This window comes from Glycine max, chromosome 10 (assembly GCF_000004515.6).
Source record: "Glycine max cultivar Williams 82 chromosome 10, Glycine_max_v4.0, whole genome shotgun sequence".
Taxonomy (NCBI): domain Eukaryota; kingdom Viridiplantae; phylum Streptophyta; class Magnoliopsida; order Fabales; family Fabaceae; genus Glycine; species Glycine max.
The window spans coordinates 42,446,317-42,461,706 of NC_038246.2; the positions used below are offsets into that span (position 1 = coordinate 42,446,317).

The 15,390-nt window shown below is 27.3% G+C and overlaps 2 protein-coding genes across 2 annotated transcripts; both read left to right on the forward strand.

Annotated features, from left to right (window-relative positions):
- Positions 1 to 2,754: 2,754 nt before the first annotated feature.
- On the forward strand, positions 2,755 to 11,234 carry LOC100805915 (ripening-related protein grip22). The gene is made up of 3 exons (XM_041006220.1): positions 2,755 to 2,768; positions 2,852 to 3,164; positions 11,148 to 11,234. Exons 1-3 carry the CDS (start codon positions 2,755 to 2,757, stop codon positions 11,232 to 11,234), a joined length of 414 nt encoding a protein of 137 aa, XP_040862154.1.
- Positions 11,235 to 12,082: 848 nt separating this feature from the next.
- On the forward strand, positions 12,083 to 12,746 carry LOC100806441 (ripening-related protein grip22). The gene has a single exon (XM_003535409.4). The coding sequence runs from the start codon at positions 12,112 to 12,114 to the stop codon at positions 12,583 to 12,585; it is 474 nt and encodes a 157-aa protein (XP_003535457.1). The 5' UTR covers positions 12,083 to 12,111; the 3' UTR covers positions 12,586 to 12,746.
- The last annotated feature ends 2,644 nt before the right edge of the window (positions 12,747 to 15,390 follow it).

Below are 15,390 nucleotides of genomic sequence, written 5' to 3' on the forward strand. Positions count from 1 at the left end.
GTGAATTTTGTCTTAAAAAATTATTTTAAAATTCTGCATTACATATTTACATCAGTCATTTAAAAAAACCCTTAAATAGAGATGTTTGATTAATTGGGTAGAAAAAAAAAAGAAAAAAAATCTCAATAGTTTCAAAAATATTGGTACCAATATAATTTTTTAATTATTATGAAGTACAGTTAAAAGGGTTTTTATATAAAATCAGAGGTGATAAAATATAATTAAAATTTTGATGAAATTATAAGAATGTATAGATAAATTTTTTTAGAAAAAAAAATGTTGTTATATAGTACTTTCTTCTTTGCATGTGCCTACGTTGGCAGAGGCCTATCCACAATTAGTGTGCTTCCAAACAACTGCCGGCTTGGAATATCCAACAAGTTATTAAGACAAATGCTAGACAGGTTGAAGTTTCGTGAAAATGATTTAAGCAAAATGAGAAAAGTACATCTCATTTTTATTTTTTTTTGTTGAACAAAAGGAAGACAGAAAAAAACTTTAAAAAATAAACTAATAGATGTAATGAATAATTTAATGAAAAAATAATAATTATATGTTAATAATAACTCATAAACAAGTAGCTAGGAGTTTGAATCTCATTTGCTATATGGAAAAAACTTAATTGGTGATACTATTAAGTATTTGAAAAGAAAATTTTGCCTCTAACAGCTGAAACATAATTATCTTACATACAAAATATACGTGAATATGTGATCATAAAAAATTGTTAATAAACACTAGAGTCTTTTAACCAAGCTCTCAAATTTGATCTCTAATTTTATTTTATAGAACTAGAAATTAAACATATTCTCACCTTGTCCATTTTCCGTACACAAATTATATTTTTTTAGGAACGAATTATACATTACCACACTTTAATGTTTATAATTGACTCATTCTAATCTTAATATAATTATAAATTCAAAAATAGAAAAAACAGTTATCATTATATTATTGGATTTATTTTGAATTTAATTTAAAATTATCTAAGTTATTGTTTAGATCTTAGCACATGTGATGCTCAAATTGCAAAATTGAGGATATATTAACTAGAAACCAAACATTTACATTAATTTCTATAGATAAGATAAAATTCACATAAAAACAACGATTGATGTAAATGATAATAATTTATGTTATATTTTTTAATTTCTTAATCAAGTGACATTTAAATCCTAATTGATTATTAAATATGAAATAAAATGGATTAAAAGATAAATATTATATTATTATGTTCATGATTTCTGACAAAAGTTAGGTATTAATTCTGATGAGAATTAATTTGTATAATATTATATTATGATAAGAAAAAAATGGAATTCACCGTTAAAAAATCATATAAAAGAATATCAGAGCCTCAAAAAATTTTCAAAGAAAAACGTCCTTCTAGACATTCAATACTCTTACCGAAGAACATCCTTTTCAAATAGATAACGATTGAAATAGAGAAGACCTTGAAGCTCAATATAATGAAATATAAGTGATTGATTTTTCTCAACATTTAAAAACAAGAAACAAAAAATTTCAAAGAATTTTTTTATCAGCACAAATGACATCAACATATTTTCTTCATCCCTAAAAAAACCATATATATTTCTACGATTGTTTTTCAAGTTATATAATTATAATATTTTTATAGTTTCATTCTCTAAATTTCTTTTTATTATTTTAATCCAATTATAAATCCATTAATTTTAAATTATTTTTAAAACTTTTATTGTGTTTCATATTTGTTTATATGATCATTGTAATTTATTAAAATAAGTTTTATTAGAAAAATGTGTAAAATAGATAAAATAAGATTTATCTATTTTACACATTTTTGTATTAGAATAGATTTTATTTAAAAAGTGATTAACCGTAAAATGAAAATTCAGTGTGATTGAATTATATAATTTTTATTTCCAAAACTAATTTATTCTGATCCAGAAACATTCCTATAGTTTAAATTAAAGAAGATATAAACTACAAGGGTTAGTTAAGTAAAGTAAGACAAGGTCGTCTAACAAATTGCCTTTACTCATTTCTTTGAGATGAGAGGTAAATGCAAATTCATCCCTAAGTGTTTTTTTTTAATTTGAACTTTTTTTTTGTCTTGGATTGTGCATCCTTCTTTTATCCTAAATTTTTAAGTATAAAAAATTAAATAGTATGTAAAATTTAACACCAACTAAAAAATATCATGAAATTAAAAACTTAAAGAATCATATCAGGTCATATTATTATTACAAATACGTAAGTTCAAATTTATGATTTTATAACTATTATCATTATAATTTATTACGAAGTTGAGTTTAGATTTGAGACAAGTATCTATCTATGTCTCCTACCTACTCCCAAGTTTATGCCATTTTCATTTTAGGAAAAATCCAATCTGAATCCTAACCTAGCTTGCTTAAATGATGTGTTACTGGTCGAAGTCAAGATTAAATGAAATAGGACCATGCCATATGAATTTATTTTTTTTCATGTCTACTTTACACGACATCATTCCATTCAAAACAATTTTCAAGTTAAATACTCTATGTGAGAGATTTTGAACATACCAAATTAAAAGAATTGGAAAAGCCAAGACTACCCTTGCCTTTACTATATAGGACCTTATTTTGCAAACATAGGAGATAATTTTTGTGTTGTCTCTTTCTAAGCTGTTAATGTGTTATATTTTTTTTTGAAATCATACCATTTTCATGATTTTTAAAATTAAATCGTAATTATTTTAAATGAACACACCAACAGCTTGAAAAGAGAGACATGAGAAAAGCTAGGTATGTCAGGTATTCATGGTTTTCTTTTGCATAATATCCCTGAATGTTCGTTATAACCCTTTTTCCTTATGTAACTAATGCAGCATCTTGTCAATCAAATGGTGCTCACTCACCAGCATTCAACCCTCGGGAACGCCGGCCATTCTCACCGTCAACGACTTCGGCCCCGGCAGGGACGGAGGAGACCCCTCCGAATGCGACGGGAACTACCACCCGCTGCCACAAAGAGTGGTGGCGCTGTCCACAGGATGGTACAATGGTGGTTCCCGGTGCGGGAAAATGGTAAGAATCACGGCCAGAAACGGTAGGACCGCGGTGGCGAAGGTGGTGGACGAGTGTGACTCCACGCAAGGCTGTGACCAGGATCACGCCAATCAATCACCATGCAAGACAAACATTGTTGATGCATCTGAAAATGTACGTGTGGCATGACTTAGGCCTTAACACTGATGATGGTGAAGTACCAGTCACCCACCATGGCCTAACTTATTCATAAATCATCATCATCATTAGTAATATATTTTGAGAAGTTCTAACAATAAACTCTTTTAAACATATTCTTATTATATTCTTAGTTAAAATTTATTAAAAACTACAAATTAAAATCGCTCTTAATTTTATAAATTTTAATAAATTTCGACCAATAATAAAATATATTAAAGAGGACAAGCTTGTATAAAGCTTGTTTTGTTCCTACGCTGTGTGATCAGTCTATATATGTATGTGTATCTTAGTTTGGATGAATAAAGTCGTATTCTCCCTTTAATAAAATCACAACTTTGTAGTATATACTATGTAGTGTTAGATTGTACGTACTATACTTCAATATTAATTAATATTTCATCGTAATAATTTATCATATTGTTCGAATAAATTATGAAAAATGTTAGTGATACATCCCATTTTGGGCTGGAATAGGGTGAAAAATGTTAGCCATACATCCCATTCCATTTTGTACTGTAGCATGGTATTGCCTTTTGTGGGATCCTGGGTTAGTTTTTATTTTCTTGCTTTTACTGAAGCATAAATTGTATCTAACCTTTGGTATTCTTTCTGTAACTTTCACTGGTACCGTTTATGCATGAATGAATTATTTTTGCCGACAAAAAAAAAAAAGCTAACTTGCTTTTGTTTTAGAATAATGATATAAATATATCTTTCAAACAAATTTAATTTCGTGGTGGATGAAAAAAATAATTCAAAAGAGACACTTTATTAAAGTTGGTGAATATCTATATCATGATAAATTATGTATGGATATTATTCCATTACAAACATCTTATTATAACACTCATAATTTTTTTAATCTCTTTTAATTTTGTGTCACATCATATCACTTAATTATTATGCTTTCACTTATTTCTCTTTTATTTCTGTTAAATAACATGGATCATCATGCATCATTATTTGCTTTTTCTTTTATGAGCAAAATAATATGTACTAACTGAAAAAGGTACCAGAAGTACCAGTACAAAGTGATAATATGTACTAGTTCATGAGGTTATATTGTATTTCAACCCAAAACAAATTAAAATACTAGATAACCTATGAAAAGCCATAGCTGACCGTATATACATTGTTTCCCAACATAAAGTTTACAAAATGAACTTGATAATCCCCTTGTATCACTATCTTCCTATCTCTACATATAAATCAACATATCCAGCCACAAGAAAATTAATATGCAATATCATAACCACTTATCCAGAGCCACAAGAAAATATAATTGCAGACATAAGAACATCCAGCCATCAACCCCACGCATTCAAAAACTTAACTCAAATCATACTTCAGAGTTCAGAGATTTATGTTACCTCCATTTTGTTGTGCATCCACGACCATGAATACAATTTGATGTCCTCCATGAGCTTAGTGGTATCCACTGCACTTCCCTTGAAAATGTAGTTATTTCTAGCTATCCATATGCTGAAAATTACAGCGCACCAGATTATCTGCCACATCCCCATGAAATGCCGAAAAGAAGTTTGGTGATATCCATGAATGACAAAGAAGCTAGCCACAATTGCCTCGCCACCGAGCATGATAAGAACAACTCTCTCTTATGAGAAATTATTACATGGTTTAAAACTTTTAGTTTTGAACGATCTCCACATTATATACATATACTAGGTAGTGGCCTGGATAATTTGACTGTTCGGAACTTTGAAGTGTAGTGCACTAAAAATTACAAAAAAAAGAAAAAGAAAAAGAAAAGAAGTATAGTACAGTAAAAAAAAAAAAGTATGAGCACACACAACATACAATCAATACGTGGACACCAAAATAGAGACTGGATAATTTTTATAAGAGTATTGATAACCAAATTTTATAAGCTCTTTTTAAAATTTAAAAAACTTAATTATATGTCAAACATAAAGATTAGTCAAGACTATAACACACGGTGATCATGAATTATATAATAATTTCTCCTTTTTCATGTCCCAATCTTAAATGTTTTTAGAAATTTGTCTGTTATAATGGCTATGTCCTCTTAGTTAATTAATTTATACAAATATTGTTATTTCATCTTAGTTAATTAATTGTAGAGTTAATTACTTCAAAATTAAAGAATAATCTTTGTATAAATTCTTATATTTTAGAGAAATTTGATCAGGGGAACTAAAGATTTTCTCCAAAATCACACCTCGATTCTGGACTCATACATGTTTATTTAACATAAATTGTTATGTTACTTTTTTATTTCATTTTGAACCTGTGCTGATTTTGATGGAGAATTATTCTCGTTTTTCAAATAATTATGAAACATACATTTTGATATGATAAGATGTTACCCTAAAAAAAGATACGAAAAGATGAGAGAATATAGAAACAAAGTGAAAATGTTACGCACGCAAGGCAGAATATAGAAAGCCACAAACTTTGGTTAATTTGGTTTACTTAATCTAAAAGTTATGAATAATGTTGAATAGTTAATGACGAAAGTTGTATCACGTGGCTTCAACTTTGTGTCACAGAAAATAATCGGCATGGATCATATGTGAATGATCGAAAGATATTTTCCTTTGGCGGCAGGGAAAATTATAGAGGTCCATCCAAAGTTACAGTGCATTATATTTAATGTACCATGCATATTTGTTGAAATTTTTTCACGAGCCTCCTTAGATGTATTATGTATACTATGGAAAGCGGTGAAAAAAACTAAGCAACTGTTCACACTACAATTTTTTCTTCTATAAATTACAAGGCTTGACAAGTGAAGAAAGCATCGAGAGGAGAAGCGCAAGCAATGCTTTTGACTAGACGTGAAAAAATAGTGAAAGGAGAGAGGTTTGAATATGTTTTTATCTTGATTTTTTTTTAGATTTTAGATGCCTAATATTTTATTTTTTTACTTTTGGTCCCTATTATATTTTCTATCTCCCTTAACGCAAACACATCCTTTCTGTTCAGTCTTCTGCATGTGTCTGATCCTATATATATATATATATACACACACAGAAAGATGGTAGCTAGGAAATGCATGTCTGTTGTTGGTGGTGTAAGTTGGAGTGGTTATTCCTTGTAAGGACTGAACATATAAGTGATTGAGATCATTGTGCCTCTCCGATCCGATGTCTTCTCTGCTATATATGCTGCCTTTGCTTGCGGCTTAATTTCTGTGACTAGTGATGACTTTATATTTTTATTATTGCTACATCACTGTTTTTTTTTTATAGTAGATTATCACGATGGAATAATGGATTATTGTTGTCGTCGTATGAGATAACCCGTTATTTAATTTATAACTAATAGTAGACTATTATAAGCATGCACTATGAAAAAGTTTGTTTTACAAAAAACAAATACTCAATTATCACACAAAATAGTCGATTATAACGAGTTTAATTGGGCAAAATAATTAATCTAATTTCAAGCTTCTAATTAGAAGCATCAAGGATTCTTTTTTAAAATCAGTGTCATTTTTTTAACACCATCATACTGATTAGGCTACTTGTTGTTTTGTTACTTTTTTTAATTAAAATTTGTGAATATTTTTATATCATATTTTACATTTATTTATAGAGAAAGAACATAGATATCAAATTAATTAAATTATTGAATTATATTTACTTATTATGAAGATCTTTTGTGTTAAATTTTGTTAAAATTAAATAATAATAAAAAATAATTAAATAATTTAAATTTTAATTTATATGAAAGAGATAATAAATAATTTTAAATTAATATGAAAGTGTACATATGTTATTGTTAACCCGCTGGCAAGTGCATCAATTTGTTACAAGTAATAAGATATCCAGAAGTCCGAATCCATAAGAACTTTGTTTGTACTTAAATTAATGTAAATTTAATTTTAAAGCAAGAGATAAGAAATTTAAAATAATCGATAAAAAAAATAGAAGATAAAGTAAAGATTTAAAAGAAAAATAAAAGATTTAAAGATAAAAAAGTAAAAGATTAAGACAAAGATAAAAAACAAAAGAAAAGATAAGATGATTAAAAGATAAGTTAGCTGAATTAGATAATATGGGGACTCCTAGCCTGACTTATGTCTAGGAGGTATGGATTTATGATTTTTCTTTATCAATTTAGGTGATTCTATCCTACTCACATCTATTCATTTACTTGCTCCTGATGCCTCACATGACAAGCCTATTTTATCTATTTATCTCCCAAATGTATTTGCAAAGACTCAATTAATAGATAAAATGCATGAAGTTCTAATTCTAGATGTTTTTTTTAACGTATGGACATAATGCAATCACTCTATGTCTAACAATAAATTTATTATAATATATTTTCTTCTTGTTCCATTAGAAGATACCCTCTTCCAAGCGTCTAACCCTTACAACTTATGCATGCATATTCTCTTTAAATTATCCTCTTCCGAGCATCTAACACTTAAAAGAATATAAAAATGAATAATATAAACAAGATAAAAGCATAAAAGATAATTGAATAAAAAACACCTGATATTGTATTGATAAATAGTAAAAAGTACATCATACATCGCTTTGACTTTGAGGCCTGTGAGACCCTAACTAAGGATTTAACCACTCATAGCCATGAATGTGATAAGATTTCCCCTATTAGAGGGGGTTCTGTGGTGTCCCTCGTTGCTTGACTTAATTTCTTTTTTATAGTTGTTATAATGAACTTAGGTTCGATGTTGAAAATCTTTCTTATTTATATTTTTTTATATTTTCTCAATCTTTTAAATATTTTTAAAGATATTTTAAATATATTTTTATTATTAAAATAATTCATATTTAGTCGTTATGAGTTATTTATGTGAAAATAATTTTTAATTAAACAGTAACTTTTAAGTAAATATTTTTTAATTGAAAATTATAAAATGATATAATAATTATTAAAATTAGCGTGATTAATCTAATTTAATTCTTTTTCTTTATATATATAGACAAATCACATAGGAACCACCAAGCATGCAAGAGCAATATACCAATGTCGTTGATGCGTCGAGAACTGTGTGGAAAAGGACCTGGGACTTAACACCAATGACGGTGAAGTCCCACTTCGACCGTACGTGGTACACATAAACTCTTCATCAGGATTAACGATATATAATAAAGACAGGCATTTATATATATACAACTGGAATTCTCTCAAGTAATCGTGACTTTATTACTTTAATGTTTATTTTGTTCATGAAAGAATAAGATAGAAGAAATAAAGTGAAAGGAAAGAAAGTAATTAAGAAGAAAAAATAGAAAATAAGATGATTGTTTAAGGGTTTGGTAAGAGAGAAAAGAGAAGGAAAGAGCGAGTGACAGAAAAAAATAAGTATATTTATAAAATAGCATAAATATTGTTAAATAAAAATGATATATATATATATATATAGATATATATATATATATATATATGTATGTATTGTAATCATATAGGGTATAATGATTTTTTTTTCATTTTAATTTCTCTTTATATATGAATTGTAGCTTTAATTTTGCCCAAATAAAAGACAATAAATGTTGGTGAGACAACAATTTTTTTTTTATTACCATAAGATGGAAAACTTTCTAATAAATGTGTTTTCGTGTATTTTTCAATTAGTGGCTTTTCAACCATTCTAAATAAACATTAGTTAAGTATTTCGATGAATGCAAGATAAACTCATCTCATATTATTGCCCCTAATTTAATTACAATTAGGGATGTAAACAAACTAAATCATGTCCAACACTTAAAAATGCTTGACTGTGTTTTTTTAGGTAAGACTAGACTTGTTAAAAATATGATTGTTTAAATTTGATTAATTTATTTAAGCGATATCTAAATCAAAGTTTTTGTATCAGTAACTTATCGGTGTATAGTGTATCTATTGACTTTGCTAAAACTTTTTTTTTTTTAATTTCACTTATCAATTTTAGCAATCTTTTTCATCTTTCATTCCAATCATATATTTTTATCTATAAAACTAAGGTTTAATTGTAAATTTTATTGCTAAACTTTTATTATTTTATAAATTTTATCACCTATTTTTTTTTTGCAAATTTTATCATTTAAATTTTCAATTTTTACTTATTTTATTATTTAAATTTTCAATTTTTACTTATTTTATCACTGTTGACAAAAAAATAAATGATTTTGACTTTTGAATTTGCCTATTCAGTTAAACAAACAAACTTCATCAATATTTATTAACAAATGAAACTTAATAATTCACAAATAGTTATTTTCATCCTTAATTACAAATTGCAAAACTTCAATTAATCTACTTTTTTTAGAAGAATTAATCTACTTGAAGATGGCATCCCATGAATGCATGTATGTATATTAATAATTAATAATACGTTGTGGTTGTTGTTTCATTTCTTGATTCCATCCCTTTTTACCGTTTGTTTGTCCTTTTCTATCATTACATCTTCAATTTGCAAGTTGCTCTTATTTGTATTGTTTTTACTTTGCAGCTTTAAGTTAAAACCAATTAGTCTTGTGTGCTTAGATATGGAAAAACAACAAACAATCCGTTTTTTCTTTTGGCTTCTGTGGCGACCGGCCAAGTTTAAAAGAAAAAAGAAGAATTTGTAAAGTTCAAATCGGTCAATTTTTTAATATATTACAATGGAGGGTTCCGTCATTTACAAATAAAAAAAACAATGGTTACAGTAAGTTTTTGTAAGAAATCAAAATACTTTTTTTTTCCAAAAAAAATCGAATCAAGAAGAAAGATTTTCTTAACTGGATCTTTTTCTGTTTTTGTTTAGTTTCTGCCGTCTTTAGATTTCTTTAGCTGGACATTGATTTTTCTTTTTTATTGTATTGAGTTCGCCTTTTTGACAGTTTCTTCACAAAAAAGATATATAGCATGTAACTTAAATAATGTAAACCGGTATAATAAATAAGAAAGCAACAAACACTGAGGCATATAATTAATTAATTTCTTCTTGCATATACCGAGGTTGAGAGCTCTTCATTGCGCTTCCAAACGCATGCTGGTTTGAAATATAATGTTAGCTTCAGTATTGCTATTTCCTACCAATTGCACGAATCATTACGTGTCAATAGCATATGCGCAGTTATAATTGATGAAATATAAGATACCGTATGTTATGATAAAAATAACCAATCATATTCTTTGGTGTATAATTTTACGAAAATGTTTTCATAACAATTAGTATTCTCGTTTGAGCATTAACCTATGAAAGAAAATTGGGATATAAGTAAGTGATTCATACCATTTTTATACAATTTATTTTCTTATAATTAAAATATTTAATTATTATTATTATTTATTAAACTTAAATGAAGTAAAAAAAATGAGATGTGATGTGATGGGAAAAGGTAGCGAAAGATAAAAAATAAAAATAAAAGGATAAAAGTGAGTTGTAAGTAAGAAATTGAGATGTATGAGTATTATTGTATTAAATTTGTTAATTTATAACTAACTTAAAAGTCATATTTATAATGTTTTATATTTGGATATAAAAATTAACTTTATTATTATTATTATTATTATTATTATTATTATTATTATTATTATTATTATTATTATTATTATTATTATTACAGGATAAGTAACATATTAAAACACTTTAAGTAGACAATTTGCGTCGGATAAAATATAATGCAATAACGAAATTAAATATAGTGGAATTGAAGAGGTTATATACTTCGTTTTATTAATAAACCAAATTATATTATATATAGGAATAAAAGGAACCACGGGAAGCATAAGAAGTACTACCACCAGGGATACATAAGAGTAGAAACAAAGCAAAAACTGAAAAACATAAACAATGACCCTGATAGAGGTTATATATATACTTTGTATAAAATGTCTAACTAGGGTGCATTGTGCGGGAGAATGATAAGAATCAAAGCTAGAAACGGAAGGAGCACGGTGGCTAAGGAGGTGGACGAATGTGACTCCGTGCATGGCTGTGCATGTAAGATCAACGTTGTTGATGCGTCCGAAACTGTGTGGAAGGACTTGGGACTCAACACCGATGATGGTGAAGTACCAATCATTTGGACCATGGCATAAACTCATCAATCATATCATTAGAACTATGAATAAGGTCAGGCACATTGATTAACTGATATATATTGTGATTATATTTAAAGTAATCACATTTAAACAAGATGATCTCTCAACCTGATTTAGTTTATCAATAGGTCAACCTATTTTACTTCACCCCACTTAGGGGAAATTAAAAATGAAACAAAAATAACCTTCTTTTAAACATCTGCAGGTAGTTTGAAATTGAAATAAATATAATTTAACATTTAAAGTACAAAGTTATAAGTGCTACATAAGTAGCGTTTTTAATAATAAATTAATATACCTATTGACTCAAATGAGTAAGTGATCCATACCATTTTTATGCCATATAATTCTTTTAAAGTTAAAATTATTATTATTATTATTATTATTATTATTATTATTATTATTATTATTATTATTATTATTATTATTATGATCATCAGCAATACTAAATTAAAATATTCTAAGTGGATCTATAAAAAAAAAGATATTCTAAGTGGACAGTTTGCATTATATTAATAAATAAAGTAATGCAATTACGAAATTGAATTTTTTTTTTCTTTGCTGAGTTCACGAAATTGAATCTAGTACAATTGTACAAGTGATTACTGTCGTTTAAAATGGTAAACTACGATTCTATGTGATGTCTTATCTGTGCTTAATCATCTCAAGTATATTTGCAACCAAAACAAAATTTTACCTTTCACCTCGTAAGTACAAAATAAAAAGATGTTCTAGATTTGAGCGGTATATAAACTGATAAAACCAAGATTACTCCCCTTGCCTTGACCTACTATATATACATTAATAGAAGCACACCATATATACTACTCAACTACTCAAGTAAATTAAGCGACATATTCATTGGTTGAGCAATATGGCGAATAATATTGGTGTGTTATTGGTCTTCTTATTATGCCTAATGAATGTGATAACCCATCTTCCATATCTCACAAACGCATCTTCATGCAAATCCAAAGGCCTTCATTCCCCTCCATACAATCCCTCTGGAACGCACGCCACTCTCACTCTCAACAACTTCGCTCGCGGCGGGGACGGAGGCGGCCCCGCTGAGTGCGACGGCAATTTCCACCCGCTGCCACAAAGAGTGGTGGCACTGTCCACCGGATGGTACAACCACGGCGCACGATGCGGGAAAATGATAAGAATCAAAGCTAGAAATGGAAGGAGCACGTTGGCTAAGGTGGTGGATGAGTGTGACTCCGTTCATGGGTGTGACAAATCACACGCATGCAAGACGAACGTTGTTGATGCGTCCAAAACCGTGTGGAAGGATTTGGGACTCAACACCAATGATGGTGAAGTACCAGTCACTTGGACCATGGTATAAACTCATCATCAGAACTAATAATATATATAAATAATACTGAATAAGGACAGTGGCATCTATATATACAGCCAGGATTCCCCCTCCCCGAATAAATCATGGCGTTTGTACTTAATTATTAGTCTTTGGATGAATATTGCAGTATATATAAATTCATCCTAATATAATCACACAACATTGTACATCTTCAATTAATCTCTTGAAGATTATCATATATATATATATATATATATATATATATATATATATATATATATATATATATATATATATATATATATATATATATATTAATAATAATATGTCGTGGACTCGTGGTATATAGTTCAATATCTTTCTTCATCTCCGATCAATCGGTTGCAACTAGTTTTCTGGTTTCATTCAACAATCCTTCCTCTATCTTCTTCATTTAATCATTGGAGTACTTATTAATCAAAGGAAATGTATAAAAGACAAAATATCACAATTGTCTTGCTCTAAGTATTGCTCTCAAATTTAACGTATAGTGAAGGAATTGATCTGGCAAGTGAATGCAGAATAAAACACGTACAAACAATTTGCTCGTTCATTTTTTTCGCAAAAGAAAATAAAATTGCTCCTTTATTTTCAATTTTTCTAATTTAAAATAATTAGTTTTACTATTATGATAAAAAAATACTTTACTTTGAGGAAAATATTTTTAATGATCAAAGTAAAGTATTTTTTTATCATAATAGTATAACTAATTATTTTGTTAAGATACACAACTCTTATTTTTTATACTATTCGTCATTGTTATACTATTTATTGATATTGATATGTTATTTGAACATTTAATTAATTTATAGGCATTTACGTGTACAACTCTTTTAATTACGTGTACAACTCTTTTAATAAAAGAGTTTGTATATGTAAATGGTTATAAATTAATTAGATATTTAAATAAGAGTTTTTACATAATAATTAATATTTTTTTAATATTTAAAATAAAAAATATTCCATAATAAACCAAAACTCTTAAAATATAATTGAATAAAATTCAAGTACAATACTTTAAGCATTCTTTTATCTTATTCTCCAATTAAAATTAAAATTTTACTTTTTGACAACTTATATAATAATATTAATTAATGAATAACACTAAAAATACCTAATACTAAAATTTTGTCCTATATAATTCGAAACATAGGAACGGTGTATACCTCATCAAGACAAGAGAACTTCTGTCCAAAAAAAAAACGACAAGAGAACTATAAGTCTTACTCTTCCACGCAATCAAACAAGCCATTTAATATTTTAATCAAATACTGTCAATTCACATAGCAAAATAAACTGAGCCACACATTCTTCTAAAATAGTAATCATTGGTTGGTTCGATTAAACTATCATAAAAAATCTTTATTTGAGTTTTTAAAAATATTTGCTTGGTTCAGATGAATGAGAGCCTCGACAAATTCTAAACGGAATCGGGCATGTACAACGTACAAGGCATAGATAAAACCTAATTAACGTTATTATTTATGCTAACCAAATCCGACAAAGCAAAAAAATTACATCCCACTCATAGCCGGTTTTACGGCATATATTTTAAAATAATATTTTTAATGAATTAAGATAGTTTATTAAAAAATTATTATGATTTTATTTAAGATTTGTTTTTCAAAATTTATAAGGTAAAATTAATTATTAATATATTATAATTAATTTTATTTAATATTTCTATCTCAAGTTCTCAACTAATAATAAATTTTATTTATTTATTTTTTATTGATATGGTATTGATTTTAATTAGCCTTTCGCACATTCGCCGAAATGGAGTTATGGAGGAAGAAAAAAAATGGCCTTTCAAAAACTTACTTTGGAAAGTGTTTTTTTATATAAAAAAAGTGTGTAAACTCCATTGAGTTAACATTTGAATTTCCAAAAAAAAAAATATGACAATCTGCGTTGAAGTGAGACAACGAACTAAGAATTAATAGTAAAAATAAATAAATTTAATTTCCTCTAAAAAAATAACTTAATTGATCATTTTCGAGAGAGTCTCCAACTACTATTTCTAATAATTATATATTTTTTATTCATAGAGAACTCAAACTTTATTTAAGAAAATTGAGTGTATTACTACTCAGAACAACATCAAGATGGTAACTTAAAATTATTTGAAGAATAATTTTGATAAGAAAAGAAAAGAAGCAAGTTATTTTTTAAACTTATACGTTAGTTTTTTTTTTGGTTAAATTTATCTATAAATACTTATAGAAGAAAAAAAGAGCTTAATTATTTTATAAATTAAAATTAACTTTTTAAAGAAACTAAAGTTGTTTAAATTTTTTAAAAAGATAATTTTAATTTATGCAGAATCTATTTTAAGTTCATAAGAGAAGTTTATTTTATTTTTTTACAAGCACTTATTGCATATTTTATTCAAATATGACATTTATAACTTTAAATAAGTGGTGCTTAATTAACTTTGAATGTAGATTATTTAAGTCAAGCTGAAGTATCATCCTTTTATTGGAAGATAAGTTTCAGTTAAATTGTTTCGATTTGTTTACAATTTTCATTCATTTTTTGAGCCGTTAGCTTGTCTAATGCAACCTGCTGTTTATATATATCATAGAAATTGTTGTTCCAAATGTCAAGGAATGAATTCACCTAAACTATTACTAGAAGAATGTTTATAAATGACTTGAGTACGCCTATTGCCTATCCTCTTGTCCAATAATGCACTTATAAATTCGAAGCTCGTGAATACTTAATCTTGACCTATCAAATTATTTTATATCAGAATATGGGTATATAATGAGTGTCAAATTTGCATCACTAATT

What these genes read in the sequence shown, in the direction of transcription:
- LOC100805915 (XM_041006220.1), top strand. An exon ending in AATCACCATGCAAGACAAAC is followed by an intron (nt 3,165 to 11,147) that starts ATTGTTGATGCA and finishes TGTAAGATCAAC; the next exon opens with GTTGTTGATGCGTCCGAAAC.
- LOC100806441 (XM_003535409.4), top strand. Translation starts at nt 12,112, where the DNA reads ATGGCGAATAATATTGGTGTGTTATTGGTCTTCTTATTATGCCTAATG.